Raw genomic sequence first — 16,685 nt, 5'->3', positions numbered from 1 at the left:
GGTTGTGCCTATTGTAGTTAATGACTGTTTTTAAATCAGAGACTTTTACTTTTAGGAGAGGATATTTACAGTTTACTTTTACGTAATGGGAATAGAAGTGCCTACAGTTTTAGGCGCCCTTGGGATTTGCCATTTAATTGATGCTGGTTGATTCCCATGAATTTAGAGTGTCCTGTGCAAGAAAAGACTTCCACATGAAAGATGTATTTAAAATAGCAGCAAATGTAACAGCATTGATAAATTTGTATATCACTTCTCAAAGCTATATATGAAACCTAAAATTATACTTAAAACATGTAAATAATTATTTACATTAAAAGGCCCACAATCTGTTTTATCTCGAAAGGTTTTAAGATAAAATAATTTCTTAAGAGTTTGAAATTTTGTAGGAAGAAATCAAATGGTGTCTTGACAGAACAAAGATACTATACTATTTATTCACACCTGCGAAACATAAAAAAAAATTAGGTATCTTTCTTCTATTTTAATTTTTTCATTTTTTAAAAGAAATGTTTTCTTATGAGTAAATTAAATATTCACTGTTAAATTTATTATGCAGGAAATAATGCTGAAAAGTAGTCTCACAGGGCATCTACAGACCCAAATACTATCTACAAATTGAAAGACTGTTAGACAGACATGAAGAGCAGCAGAAACTAGGCATTAATTTTATTCAGAAGCCTCCATTTATGTATTTAAATTAAAGCTGAAATTTTTTAAAAGGGGGTATCAGAAATTCAACATTGGCCCAGCATGGTGGCTTATGCCTATAATCCCAGCACTTTGGGAGTCTGAGGCAGGAGGATTACTTGAGCCCAGGAGTTTGAGACTAGCCTGCGCAACATAGCAAGATGCCCTTCTACAAAAATTAAAAAATAAATAAATAAATTAGCCAGGTGAGGTGGTGCGTGCTTCCCATCCCAGCTACTCGGGAGGCTGAGGCAGGAAGATGGCTTGAGCTCAGGAAGTCAAGGCTGCAGTAAGCTGTAATCATGCCATTTCACTTCAGCCTTAGTCACAGGGTTAAACCCTGTCTCAAAATAAATAAGTAAATAAATACGTAGAAAAGCAAAAAGAAAGGTTCAATATCAGGTATGAGTCTATGTTTCCTTTACCTACTCTAAATGGGAATCACAAATGTTACCTTATTTATATCTGTCAGTAAATGTTAGAAAAAATAATATAATATCTTTTCAATAAATAGATAACTTTCAACAAATTTTATCTTTCAAAAAGAAGGAAAATTAGAAAACTTTACAATCTATCTCACTCAGTAATACTTTGTATCTTCTAGCATCATTTATTTTTTTAAAATTCATTTATAACTCATACACTGTCTTCAAAACATGCTAATGTAGCTTCATATTTCATATTGACCAGCCTTTCATTGTAGCTATTTGGATAGCTAACACTGAATGAATTCAATATGAATTTAAAAGAGAGAAAAAGAAAATAATGCAGACGTATAAAAGTGTAAATCGACCTTGAATTTGAAACCAACAACATAAAATTATTGTTTGCTTTTCACTGCTGAAAATCTGCAGCATTTTACTTAACTCCTTTATATCACATCGTGGGGAGTACATTTTGAGTATTGATTATGATACATTACAAGCTGTTCACCTTGTGATTAGACTATAATTTTGATGGCAGCAGTTCACAGGCAGTGAAGAAAATTGAATGGACACTTTTGTACAAATAGCAGAAACTATGAGCACGAAGTGAACTCTAACTGTTAAGGGTCAAGTTAGAATTTGTGAGAGAGGGAAATCATTTTTGAAGAAACGTAAATAGATGAATAGGTAAATACAGAAAGAAGAGACAGATAATATACAATGAATGACTGGTTGGACAAAAAAAAAGACAAATGGAAAAAAGGAAGAAAGTAGAAAGGGAAGAAGCAAAACAAAGTGAAGGGAAGGAGGGAAAGGAGAATGAGAGGGACTCAAGGGCTGCGGGGAGATGAAGGTAGAGTGGAGTGTGGAGGGAGAAGGAGGGAAAGCTGCCACAAAGACAGGGTTTGTTTAAGACAAGAAAAGTTGTATTAGCAGTATTTCTGCCATGTACCTTTTTAAATGCCCTCAATAAGTTAAGTGTGTATAAAAAAAATAACATTGAGGAGTATTTACTTAAGCCCTACAGTTCTAAGGTAGATGGTCAAACTGCTCTCTGTACTTTAAGGGGAATGGATTCTGGAATAGATATGTTGAATTATAAGCTATGGAAATGAAAACAAAAGCAAATTATTTAGATAGCCACCATTTCATATATTCAATATATACACCAGAAAACAAGTCCAGAAACCCTGAACAGAAGAAATCAAATCAAAAATAGTTGATCCAATATTCACTTTTTTCTTCAGGTTCAATCTGGGATTACCAAGAGATTATTTAGTTTTATTTTCCTACTTTCCTCAATATAACATGATCACCCCTTCACAGAATGCATCCCTTGCCAAGAAACATAACAAAATCTAAATAGTATGCAGATGAGAGATACAGATAAGCATGTTTATATTGCAGAAGGAAAACAATTCTAAAGTACACAAGATGGAACTGTGGACAGTTCTGCCTATATTAGTCACTGTAAACTATAGTGTTTACAGTTAAAAACTATTAGTTTATAGTGTCTAATCTTTTAAAAGCATGATTCCCTGAAATATCATGTGACATTCAATAACTTTAAACACTTTTTTAGTATTAAGAATCACTTTCTATACTCCTGTTGCTGCATCTGACTATTATGCAGGCCTCAAAGGGAAGTATCTAAATGCAGTAGCCTTAATTAGTTCAATTGTGCCTCTTAATTTATATGACATTTCTGCAAAACAGATGAAGTAACTCAAAAGACTATAGTACTTGCAGTTTACCTGCACCATAAACCATACACACACATGCACACATATTCATATTGTATACAAACCTTTATTTTTATGTTTGTGATAAAACTTAGCTTTTTCCAAGACAGTCTAAAAATTCATTAATAAAATAGAAAATCTTAAATCCATAACCTATGCATTTATGAACATCGCTAGCAATTGCCATAAGAGAAATACAGGTGAATCCCAGGAAGTTCTAAATTCATAATATAAGGGGTACAAAAATAAGACAATATTTTATTATTGTAAATAAAATAATATTTTATATGTTTGCTTATATATTAACAAAATTTATATATATATAAATGTACACATATACATATATATCTTTCAGACTAAAAGCATTAATAAGCAACATTTTAATCTTCCCGTTTGCCACAAGCCTGGGTGGAAAATCTATGATTAGATCAACACTTTAACTGTCTCTGATTTTGAATTTCATGTAATTAAAATGGATTTGGACATAAAGATACCTGAAATCTGCATATTCATATTGGCTGATAATATCTGAAAGCTCTCTTTCTCTTTTTTAACCTACACTAAGCAGTTTAACAGCATAATCTTAAGGATATCAAGCAAGCAATCATTTTGTGACAAAATATACCTTCAGAGGAATTAAGCCATTGTGAAATTATTATAAATTATATCTATGTGAGGAAAAAATACTTAGATAAAAACATCAAATTATCTGCTTTTAAATTTTTGTTTTGTTTGTTTTGTTTTGTTTGTTTTGAGACAGAGTCGCACTGCAGCCCAGACTGGAGTGCAGTGGTGCGATCTCGGCTCACTGCAACCTCCGCCTCCCGGGTTCACAGCATCCTCCTGCCTCAACTTCCCGAGTAGCTGAGACTATAGGCGCATGCCACCAGGCCCGGGTAATTTTTTTTGTATTTTTAGTAGACACGGGGTTTCACTGTGTTAGCCAGGATGGTCTCGCTCTCCTGACCTTGTGATCCGCCCACCTCGGCCTCCCAAAGTCCTGGGATTACAGGCGTGAGCCACCGCGCCTGGTCAATTGTTGGGTTTTAATAGTCTCCCACGAATGTTATATAATTTAATTTTACAATGTGTTTTAATTGTATAATGTCGCTATATCACAGGAGTGCATAACCATTTCAATGATGCCCAAAATTACCATGTATAAGATGGAAAGTTGAAACCAAAATGTTATTAAAATCAACCAAGATTAACAAAAATAAATGGGCCTCAGTTGAACATAGTTATTGTGGAAAGTTCAGGGAAAAACACTTGTGGGTTCTGATTCTGTAGTGTCCAAACACAGGAAATATGCCTAGGAACCAACCAAAAGAGTCTTACTTTGGAGAGAATCTACCTCTTTATTCTATTCTGTCTTGCTCTCAGGCAGAAATTTGTCAAAAGTCAGAATTTTAAACTTGCTTTCCCTGTCTTCAAAGCACTACAAAAGTAATTTGTGACCACTTAGGGAAATTTTAGAGAGCATAAAAGGATTTCCTCCCCTGAGTTTCACGCTTACTTGGTACCTTGGGAACTCACGTATGTGTACATCTGAAAACATGCATATAGTTTCCAGCACAGGAGTTTCCTATGTGCATCCAGTATTTGCCTCTGATTTTCTTTTCTATAATGATGAGATAAATGTCTGTGTCACAGACGCTTAAAAAACAAAATCTATAAATCATGGCATCAATAAAGACAGTCTAAATTGTTGTGACCAGGGGAAAAAGACATTTCAGAAAGTTATCTGTGCTTTACGACTGTCAACCAAATGGTCTTATTTCTGTTTTGTAAACAGATTTAAATAGAAGTCATACTCTTCCATTACTGTGGTAGTTGGTATCGTTTCTAACAGCATCTTAATATTAGAGTTGTTTCCAAGTAGACAACTCTATAAATGGAAGTCCAGTTTTATTTGTTCCCATTATTTTTTTTTTTGTTTCTAATTTACCTTCTTTCCCCAACATAAGCTTTCATAATATCTAATTAGTTGTCTGAAAAATCAGAAAGCAAGCTCTCGTCTCTATTTATGGTTTGCACTAGTGTTCTGTAGATTAATTCTGTAGAATCTGAGCTAAGTACCCATCACAAATTCTTTATCTATCTGCAAACCAAGCCAAGCCAAGACCTTTGGCTGGCAGTTCATGCTCAGTAATAGTTTTCTGTTAAGAGGCTTTAATGGTATAACAATAGCTTGATTTTATGGTCTTTTTCTTTCTTCAGCACATACACACAATTACCCACACATGCATGTGCACACACTTTCCTATTATCACAACAAATCAATGATAAAATAGAAATCTCATTGGGAAATCGTCCAACATACCTCTAATAAAATGGATTTTTCTTTCAGTGAGTTGACATAATTTACAACATCCGGTGAACTGACACTTTTCTAACATAAACAGTTCTTTCTTTTTATGGCTATGTTGATTACTATTCACTTGCTTTCTTTTCCCATCCTATAAAACCTTTACACTTGTTATAATGATAGAGTGAATCATTCCATATAAATGGTACCTTAACAATCTATATTCATACACATTATTATTTCCACTTATGACTTCTATGTCCCTTTTACCTGTATATTGTTAAAAATAAATATTCTGTTCTCACTATCTGACTATAAGGAGTAAAATTTTTGCTTTCAATATTATTTCCAGAGACAGTTCTGGATAAGTAAGTTGTATCAAAATCATTTTTTCCTGTGCCAGATTTTTAAATGGGTATTCTAATATTACAAATTTCCCGGAATTTTTTTCCTACTTCCAAGTTTTATTTTAACACCATTTTTAATAAGCTTGTTTTATCCTTTATGCAAGGAAGAACAGGATTGGGTAAGAAAAAATGTTAATCGGAGAATCCATTGCTTGCTTAGCTAAGCTATTCTTCTATAGCATTGTATTTCCCATGTGTCTCCCTTGTACACAGGGATACATGTTGTTTCTTAATCAAGTAACTCATATACAGATAAACAGATATGGAATGTCTTTTGATGCTTTTATTTTTTAATGTAATGAGGAAAATATATCTTGTTATGATACGCTTATTTCATGAGGCTGCCTGTTCACATGTTGGCAGTGATATAACGAGGAAAACTTAGACATAGGACCCCAGGAACTGAAATTATTTTTAAATAAATCAGTCCCATAAAGAATTATAAATTTAAAATATAGCTCAAATAATAAAAATACTATGAGAAAAAAATGTATACATTTTGAGGAGTATGCACTGCTAATCTGGCTTCCAGAATTTACATTGTGAAGTGCCATTCTATCTGCTTTTGATAGCAGAGAGCACATTTCGAAGAGGAAGTTGTTATAATACTATCAAATAGTCAAACCACGGCAGCTTTGAAGTACCAATCCTCTAGCGTGCACCTGCATCACACAATGCTTTTGAATGTATTGCCACGGCTGCATTCAGACACCAGAAATCACTGTCCTATATCATAAGCAAGTGAATCCAATCACAGCTGGGTATTTGGAGCAGTTTGGAGCATTTGCACTTACTATTCAATGCACCTGCACACCTTCAGGGATGGTTTTAAGTGTTTGTGACCCTTTGGACATAGTAAAATGTTTACCAGAGTAGAATTTTCTGGCATATATATTGACCACACATAGATAGTGCTCTAAGGTGAACAGAACTTAAGACAAATTGAAATGAAATATGATAAGGAATAAATACAAAACAGTATTTTATACAGAAGTGCTAGGACTGTAAAACAATGAGAATCTAAGCCATGCATTGGGAATTTATGGCACAAATATAATTTGTGTCCCATGGCATGCCACTCTGAGATTAACATTGAAAATTTAACCTGCCCCTTCCCTGAATTCCCTTCTGTAGGCACAGCCATTACCTGGGGCAGCAGCAGATGCTTGGAAGTAAAGGCACAGCTAAATGGAACCATCTTTTTCCTAACAGGTACCCTGAAGAGAACTGGCTGAAGCTCAATACTATACCACTAGAAAAAGGTTTATATTCACTTTGAGAAAAGTGCGCTAACAGAGACTTTCAAGGAAAAACAATACAATTCAAATGTCCCACCAGTGTAAAGACAGCTCACATTTTGTGGGCGCATTAGATATGTGTAGTTCAGCAATTACTTTAAAGAAGTTACACGCAATAATTTACAAGGTAAAAATGCATTACACACCTCCCGCACTTTGCCAAGGAATTGAAAGTTTTCAAGGAGGGGTATCTTGGATAGAATGTTGTAGAACGAGTGTTTTGTTGGAGACAGGCCTGTGGTAAATAAATCTACGTCTATCTACTTTTAAAATTCTGAAGTTTGTAAGACTATCTGTCTTCACTGATGAGTGTAAACTTTGATTGGAAACAAAAAAGTAGATGTGAAATCAGCTACATTGGAAATATTCATGATCAATTACATTTTGAACTATGTCATATGAATGTCAAGCAGCAGAAATACAGAGAAAAGCGTAGGTTGTAATATTGTGAAAGGCTTTATGCAAGAGGTGGTGCTCGATCTGTGATTCACAGGCTGATCAGGGTTTCAACAGAGAGTGGAGAGCAGAGAGAGGGCGGTCCAGGTAAAGAAGGATTAAGAAAAGAAACACACCTCACATGGGAATGTGCACTTCACAGGGCAGTAAGAGACCAGCTTTATAGGTCAAAGGACTGAAGCTGCAATGGCAACACTTGACATAACAATGAAGAGAAAATTTGCTAGGATCTGAAAAAAGAATGGGAAAGTTCTAAGTAAAAGACCAAACTGAATGCAGCAGTGTATCATATGTCTCAAAGATTTTTTAATTATTTGGGTGGTTGATTGGAAAGATATCAGACACCATTTATGAAACTACAGAATTGGGATGAGCTATAGGGTAAATAGAATCCAAATCAGCTTTATTTCTAAAAACAGATATCTGGAGTTTTTGGCTTAAGCCAGAGTGTCTCCAACAGACATAACAAGACCTGAATGATTCGCTGGAATAGGCATTCCAGCCCTCAAACTCAGCTTTCAGCTTTCATCTCGTCTTGCTTCTTCTCAACTAAAGAAAGGCTTAATGTACATTTAAACTGGTATTTTACGTTACCAGCATAAGTTTTGCATTTTTAAATTCTTCATTAGAAAAATATTTCTTTTTCCTATATCTACTTTATCTTTTTTCCCTCTTCCTCTAATTTTCTATTATCATTAACCAAACATAACATTTCATATGATAAAATATTTGAAATATTCAAGGATTATTTTAGAAGATCAGAAAACGGAGAGTCTGGAACACACGAGATTCTTTAGGTATTCAAAAGAGAGGTAAAAACTGTATCAACAAAGCCAAGGGAACAACAACGCATAAGATGGATGGATGTTGAATCTCAGAACACTTTTCGAATTTGATACACCATTCCATTGAAAAGGTTTTTGATACACTATATAAAGAACAAGAAATTTAAAAAATTCAATTTTTTTCTAAATAAGCATTTATATTTTATTTGAAGATAATGTAACAATTTTCCCATTGAATTATATATTACAGCATTACTCTGCATTCCTTATTATTTTTTATCTGTTTACCTGGAGACCCTAAAGTTCCCTGAAATCAAGATACTACAGTATATTCTTCAGCATTCCATTCCTTGAATATATGACACACTCAATGTACACTTCTAAATTTGAACAAAATGCTTTAATTGATGGAAAGCATCATTAAATTAAAAATTATCAAATACTATGGGTAGCCTATAATCAGAACAACTATATACTTTATATATTACTCATTTCATTACCATTCATTTGTGAGCCTATATTGTCAATTTTCAGAGTGATCCCAGGACCAAATGAAGTTGTACATTATAACTGTCTTTCGCTGTGAGATACACATTATTTACAGTAAGATCAGATGTCTGTTAAAAACAATGTTTATATAGAAAATATAAAGTTCTCTATCTATTATTAAGGATACCATATTAAATTATGAGATAAATAAATCCTGCCTGACATATATTCTACTCAAACTTGGAGGTCAGAATAATTTCCCCTTAGGAAATTTTTTAAACCAGTGACACTGTTATTGAAATCAAAGCCTGTATTTAAATAATCACCTCTTTATAATTTTAAATTATGGAAAACAGTGAGTATCATGAAAACTACACCTCAGCACCTATAGGTTTCTCTCTTCTCTGCTACGTTTCTCTTTTTTTTTTTCCTCTACTGCATTGCCGTGTCAAATGAGGCAGTTTTCTCTTTTAAGTGAGCTGTCTCTGTAGCTTACACTTTAGCCAACAGCTATCATCGACATATGAATTAATTAATAAGTCTTTGTAATTTTAGAGTCTTGAAAGAGTTAATGCAATTTCCAAAAGAACCTGATTTATATGCAGTGAGAAACCTATGCTCCGGCATGCAGTAGTTAGCAAAAGCTGTTTGGTTTACAAGGACAAATTTAAAATTCTAGCAACTTAAATAATACTGTGAATTTCAGACCCAAGACTGTTTAAGTATTCTACTATTCTTCATCTTTAGAGAGGATGTTTTCCTTATGCTTTTATTGCCTCTGTAAGCTAACCCCATCTCTGATAATGACACCGTTTTTGATGACATGGATGAATACATCTAAGATTCAAGTCATCCTCCTAGCAAAGTGGTAATCCTGTAAGGAAGGTCAATGAAAACATGCCTATTAAGCCAAACTTGTTGTAAGAAGCAAGCAAGAGAGTCTTATTAGTGTTTTTCTCTGCCTGCTATCTGATTGCTGTTGGGATGTATATCTATTTATCAGTTTAAATCCTGTTGTTCATCTTGTTTCTAGCAGCTCTTGTTTTCAATTGCTAGAAACAAGCAAACAGAATCCGGTGTCAGTTTTAGCACTCTCAGAAAACAGTTAATTCAGATGCAGTTCATCTTCTCTGGCTTATTATTTAGCAATCAACCTCTGCCAATAGGATATGGGAGTCCCAGAAGATAGATTTTTAAAGAATGTTTTTAATATTTTAATATTTTTAATGACATTCTAGTTTCCAGAAGCTATTTATTAAACTCAAAGATTTCTATTTGGGATAGATCTAAAGTTTCCTTTGTTAACTCAAATTAGATGAACATGTTTAGACGAACGTGTTTAGATGAACAGATGGATGTCTTGCTCAAATATTTTCAAAAATATTATACTTTTGAAGAAAGAAGTAATACAAAAGGTTTTTTTAAAGATTCAAATGAGTGAGAAATATATATGAAACTATACTACTCCGTAAATGATTCTGCAAAAAGTACTTATATAACAAAAATGTAAAAACTAAAGCTAAATGCCCTCAATGCATTCATGCATACGTGTATATGTGCATGCATGCACACACACAGAAAAATAATAATAAATACATACTTTAATAAATACATACAAATGTCTCCTATGAAGTGGATTCTTTCTGAGAGGACAATTAAAACGATAGTTTCCAAAGGTAACTTTAGAATAAAATACAGGCATTTTGACCTAAACAATTTGGCCTTGATCTTACTCAAACAAGTACCCCTACCCTAAGCTGCTGAAATCATGAATCTTATGGCTACTATTATTTTAAATAGTCAAAAGTATCTCTAAAGAGTAGGAAAGGAATGACAACTGACATTTTGAATAAAGGCTGTTCTTGGAATTACCTCTCTAAAACCATTCTGTTCTTATTACCTGTAACTGTGCTATAAATTTATTGGAAGCTGATGTGTTTTATCCTCTACAATTGGTTCATCCCAAGAATAAAACTTTAAGTAAAATCAATGCACTCAATATCCATGTTCTAAAGTAAATATACAGAAATGTTTCTTGAAATAGGTTTTACTGGCAATGACAAGCCATTTTTCTAGTAACAGCTTTAATGTTTTGTAATCATTAAAACACACTGAAGCAATGGAGAAATTGGTAAAAAGAGGTCAGGAAATTTACATATTAAAAGAGAGGAGATGTGGCTCTTTAGATTATCCTGCTATGTAATCAAACTGAGGGGCAAAAAAGCTACTGGAGAGGGCTATTTCTGAATCACAGTAAAGATAAAAATGTGTTTTTAAAGAAAATGGTACCATGAGACATACAGTATGGAGACAAAAAAGTGACTAACAGTGATGTTTTAAATACTTTCTCATCTTGGAGAGTATTTTCTGTGATTTGAAAACAAATACAAATATATAAGCAATTATTTTATTTTCAGACTTGCAATCTGAATCTAATCTAAAAAGGAATTCATGTTGATATAACAGAAGAACTAATTAAGACAGTCTTTCTTAATTTAAACATGCTATTTTTGAGTTTTTCTTATTAATAATCTTTTCATTCAATCTTAGAAGTAAGTGATTTTTTGTTGCTGCCGAAGGTATTTTCAAGGAGTCATTTAACAATTTTCATATTCATTATCAAAAATGAATGTATGATTAATTATTCAGTTTGGTGTTCTAAGACCTCCACAATCTGGCCAAAATAAAATTTTTAGGCAATTCTAATATTAAAAAATAAATAAACTTAAATTCTAGCAAGTCAGATTTTTACATTTGCTTTCACAGCAAATTTCTTTATAATGCTTAGGAAAGTAGCAGTAGTCTTCTAACTGGACCCTAAAATTCCTTTAGAAATATAATTAATAAGTCAATTGGAGAATGTGGACACTTCTATTTGACACATAATTGGGATCACAAAGTCTCTACTCAAAGGAGAAAAACACTTGAATTTAAGTAAGTTTCACTCTAACCTTGAATGTGTACATTTTTCAGGTTCAGATGAGTTTTTGACTTGAGATAAAGTTACCCAGCATTAAAATCCAAGGTCTACCTGTAAGTGAACTACAATTAAACTATTTGATTCGACAAATTTCCAGTAATATATTTATTTTAATACTCATTGTTTAAATGAAAAAAGTATTTATGATCACAAAGGAAACCTACCTGGTATATTATAAAATGGAAAAATTACTAGGTTAGCAGTCCTTAGTAAAAAGAAACTTAGGCTTTTTTTCTTATTGAATATAGTTGTTTTATTACTAAAAGTAAATATATCTGCATAAAATCCCAAATATAAATAATGTATTGTTAGATTAAGAATTTATTAAAAACTATACATCCCAAGATACATAACTCATTGATGTATTTATTACCTATAAAACACAAAGATTATATCTATATGAACTATTTGGGAGATAATTTAAACAAAAATAAAAATATTAGTATGATTATTTTATAACAGAGACAAAATTATTATATTATAGTAATTTTATGATAATAAAAATATGCAAAACTACATTCAGTAGCCTCAACAATTGTATTCTAAATTGAAGAGTTTTATAGTATATATATTCATAGAAAATATTTGCAAGCTTTGCTCTGCTGATTATCTTGATACTTTAACTGAGAAAACGTAAGTTTAAAAAGATAACTTCATATTTGTCACATAATTATCACCCAAGGAATACAGCTAAAAAGCAAAGGTACATATGGTTATGCATGCATCCTTCATATACATGACTAAATAATTACATTCATATGCCAGATGGAAATGAATAGAAGGGGCCTTGCCTAAAGGCAACAATCTCTGAGAACCACTTAGTGGACATAAAATCAGGCTTAATTTACCTAACAACAGCTTCCAGTTTTCCTGGTGCTCAATCACAACACTAGCTCTGTGTTTCTTGTGGGTAAATGGCCATGGTTCTTCACATGTGTGCATGTGCCTGTGCATGTATGCACCACTGAGCATTCACATACACTTGAGCAGGGAATGGATGTGAGATCAAGACAGAAATATATTAAGAACACATGAAATAATGTATATGAATTTACATTCTAAAATCCAAAATGATGTATTGCTATAAATGATACCTTTGAATTTAATTTTTGCTGAATGAAAAAATATAACTCATTTCCCAACTAATTAAAATTTAATCAATGTGAAATCAGTTATTCAAGGGTAACAAGGAAGACTTTATATAGGCCTTATATATGTGTGTGTGTGTGCATGCACACGCCCACGCTTGTGTTTCAAACTTCTCACCTTATTACCCCCAAATCAAGGACAGTTATAACTTTCCCAGCTACAACTTTGTCTGTTTAAAGCTGTTCTAATTTTCCTCCAATTTCCATTCATTTCCATACAAGAAATAAAGCAACCTTGTCTCTTTCTCTGGCATGAATAAAGCAAGAAAAATTGCGATTCTTAGATTGCTATAATATACATGTATGTTTTTCAAACACAGCAACAACCTGATATAATCATTTTCTCTAGTAGCAAGTGTTTTTCTTATGTAGTGATTAAACTATGCAGAAACCAATCAAATCTCTCAAAAGCCTTCAAATGACTCAGAGACTTGGATGATATCCAGACATAGAATAATATAATATGTTGAGCTAAAATTTCACCTGAGATAGGAATACTTTTTTCTGTTTGTTACTTAATTTTTCCAGTTGTTTCAAATGTTAATGTGTTTTCCAAGATTATCTGAATCACATCTAGTGCATACTTAGAGATTGAAATATACTGCATAATTTATGGAGTTCCAGGGATTTAAATATTCATTAGCCTCATTGGCCATTATAATTTACATAATTTTGGTTCTGCCTTGCCTTTAGGAAACTATATGGGGCTGCTATGTAAAGGTTTTTAAAAGTATTGTATAAAGAAGTCTTTATTGTATTTTCACAAAGTAACACTTAGCTAATATGATGTGTAATTGAGTCCAAAAGTAAAGAGGAATTTGGGGACTCAGTTTCTCAGGTGAAACAGTTCTTCAGGTGGTAACAGTGAAGCAGATTGCATCTACACCACCAACTCACACCAAAAGAAAATAATCAAGTCTTTCTTTCCCGTATAGCCCACTTTCTATTCCATCAGTTTATTCTACACTATATCCTAAGCGAAATTAATATAAGCGGTAGAATTTTCAAAATATGAAATAATTACGATTTGGCCCACTTAAACTCACTTAAGAATAACAAATATGAAAAACCTGGTGTAAGACTAGATTCTTGTTTCAACCGTTAACACTATACAGCTTTTCCTGAAATACTAAGAGCATTAATGAAGAAACAATAAAGAAAATTACTCACTTACTATGCTATTTTCCTTTAAAGAAATAAGGTCCACACGTTCTGCCTTGCAAATGTATAGTTTTATGAGTGCTATCATCTAACAAGTAAAATTTGGATCACAGAGAAGAAAGCTAGCAGATGAAGAAATTGCTCACCTGGAGGAAGCAGATCAACAGACTGAAGTCTACTTGTGATGGTGTGTAGGGTGAGGATAGCAAAGGAAAGCAAAGTCGGGAATGCTTGAAAAATAAAATATTTTTAGTTAACAAATAGAAAAAAACAAGTAGGAAAAAGGGCCAAATGAATTACGAATCCTTCTCTATTGATTTTAACTTTTATATTAAAATTTCTTAGAATGATGAATATCTAAAAGATATGGTCATTGGTATTTCCCCAGCTACACAAGACTTAGTCTTATTGGAAGAAAATTACTTTTCTGGGGGCATTTAAGTTTAGGTGAGATGAAAACAGTGCAAAGTAATCAGATGTATTCCTAGGTCCATGGAAGAAATACACTCATGATGATGATGCGTTCATTTACCTTAAATCAAATAATTTTCTGCAATAGTGGATACAAGATGTGAACAAGTAGGCCCCAAAAATTAAAGTCACAAACTATTCTATAATATCCCTAGTTACCAAGGTTTTAATAAAAATGTGTACTGAATCTTAATGTTAACTATACAATATATGCTGTCTAGAACTTGAAACAAGAGACTATTTGTAATTTAGCCCTTTACTCAGTCACCTAATTTAAGAATGTACTGACTTTTAGCAATGAGAAATATATATATATATACATATAAAATAGAGAGAGATATATAATATATATTTCTGTAACATCTTTTTTTACCTGATGTGAAACATGTATGTAATACAACATTAAGAAAATGCTGTGATATACTCTTGCTTTTGTTTTTGTTTTGCTTTTTATGAGCCTCTAACTTAGATAAATTATGTACATGTATATTTGATCTACTTCTTAGACTAAAACAAACCAAAAAAGAACATTTTGTTTTGCATTAATGTTATTGAAATGAACAAATGCATGGTGAATATGAGAAATCAATTGCTGCCTAAAAGTCCTGCCAAAAAATAATTTTAAAGAAAGCCTGTTGGTGAGCAAGAGTAACTTTATTTTTAAAATAGTCTCATTTTCTGAGATTCAACCTTTATTCAACATCTGTTGTTTGCCCCTCCCCTGGAATATAATTATGTAGGATTCCAAGGTAAAACAGGTTGAGCAATTAATAACAAGTAGCTCAAATGGTTTTTTTCTCACTGTTGCCCTGGGGATGTTTCTTTCATTCTTTTCTTTTTCCCCTGGCTTTGTGTTTAATTTGTGTAAGTTTCTGTCCTATTTTTAAAGTATACTCTCACAACAGATGGAAACACCTGAAAATAAGTCTGCCTCACACACATTTAAATGATGACTATTGTAATATTTAACAGAGTAAAGAGAATACAGAATATACTGAATGTTTGTTTAGGGAAAAAGAATAATCTGTAAATTACCTTGTTATTATGTTCATCTTGAAATTCTGAAAAAGCACTAGTTCTTGCCAAATACATATAAAAAAACTCAAAGTCTATGACCTTCATATATTCTTACTTTGTTACCAAACTCATTTGTCTTTTCAACATATAACATGACCCTCTTAGATTTTCAATCCTACCAACAATAAGACTTTTTAATATCCATTAATCATTTTACTATGTAGAAGGCACTTTACATTTACTTGATAATAATCCAAACTCCATCGTCAATATCTAATGTATTTAGATATATTCAAAATATGTCACATATTTTTAAAATAATATAAGCAGTCACATAAAGTACACAACTCCTTTAATCAGAAAAATTGATCTCATCCAATTTGAAGAAAAAACAGCTATAGGCTGTGTACTTGATTGGATACTGACCCCCACCCCAAAATGTATGTAAACCCAGAACATCAGAATATGACCTTATTTGGAAATAGGGTCTCTGCAGATGTAATTACTTAAGGTGAGGTCATACTGGATTAGAGTTGGCCTTAATCCAAAGACTTGTGTCCTTGTAAGAAGGAAAACAGAGACACAGAGACAGTCACATAGGGAGAACATCATGGGACCATAGACACAGAGATTGAAGTGTGTCTAAGATTGCTGGCAATTACCAGAGTCAAAGAAGGGTCCTCTCCTAGAACCATAAGACAGAGCATGGTCCTACTGACACCTTGATTTTGGACTTCTAGCCACCAGAACTATGAGATAATACATTTCTGTTATTTTTAGCCACACAGTTTGTAGTACTTTGTTATAACAGCCCTAGAAAACCATTACTAATTTTGGTACTGTGAAGTGAGGTGCTGCTATAAAAAATATCTAAAAATGTAGAAGTGGCTTTAGAATTGTGCCGTGGGTAGAAGCTAAAAGAGCTTTGAGGGTACTTGATAGAAAAAGCCTACATTGTTTTGAATGTACTGTTGAAGGAAATAATGACATTAAAGTTGATTTTGCTGGGGGCTCAGAAAAAAGCAAAGGAAAAGCTACAGAGAAAGCTTTTATTATGAATATATATATATATACACACACACACACACACACACAAATGGTCATATATCACAAACAAAGCTACAGAGAAAGCTTTTTTATGACTATGTACGTATATATATACGTATATATAGTCATAAATGGAAATGATCTCAAATTGAAATATTTTTGGACACTGAAAGTAAGATAATCCTTGTTATAAAGTGGCAGAAAACTTTGCCAAATGTGATCTACTACTAAGTAGAAGGTAGAACTTGTAAGTGATGAACT

At 32.6% G+C, this 16,685-nt stretch overlaps 1 protein-coding gene and 1 long non-coding RNA gene across 9 annotated transcripts in view; one reads left to right on the top strand and one right to left on the bottom strand.

Moving 5' to 3' along the window:
* LOC102132238 (uncharacterized) overlaps positions 1-16,685 on the top strand; it is a 159,917-nt gene that overhangs the window by 15,753 nt on the left and 127,479 nt on the right. The window lies entirely within an intron of this gene.
* The window catches only part of PCDH17 (protocadherin 17), a 97,472-nt gene that overhangs the window by 5,677 nt on the left and 75,110 nt on the right, over positions 1-16,685 (bottom strand). For 3 of the 7 annotated variants that reach the window (XR_012426679.1, XM_015439304.4, XM_015439303.4), the window contains one exon: positions 14,036-14,119. The exons of the other annotated variants lie outside the window; for them this stretch is intronic. Coding sequence is in view for 2 of the 3 variants with exons in the window: in XM_015439304.4 (XP_015294790.3) it covers positions 14,036-14,119 (84 nt within the window). In the remaining variant the exon portion in view is untranslated. The remainder of the gene's footprint in view (positions 1-14,035; positions 14,120-16,685) is intronic. 7 annotated transcript variants of the gene reach the window in all.

Source organism: Macaca fascicularis, chromosome 17, assembly GCF_037993035.2.
Source record: "Macaca fascicularis isolate 582-1 chromosome 17, T2T-MFA8v1.1".
In the NCBI taxonomy this organism is placed as follows: Eukaryota; Metazoa; Chordata; class Mammalia; order Primates; family Cercopithecidae; genus Macaca; species Macaca fascicularis.
Note: the sequence above shows the minus strand (reverse complement) of the source record. Positions and strands in the feature narration are given on the sequence as shown.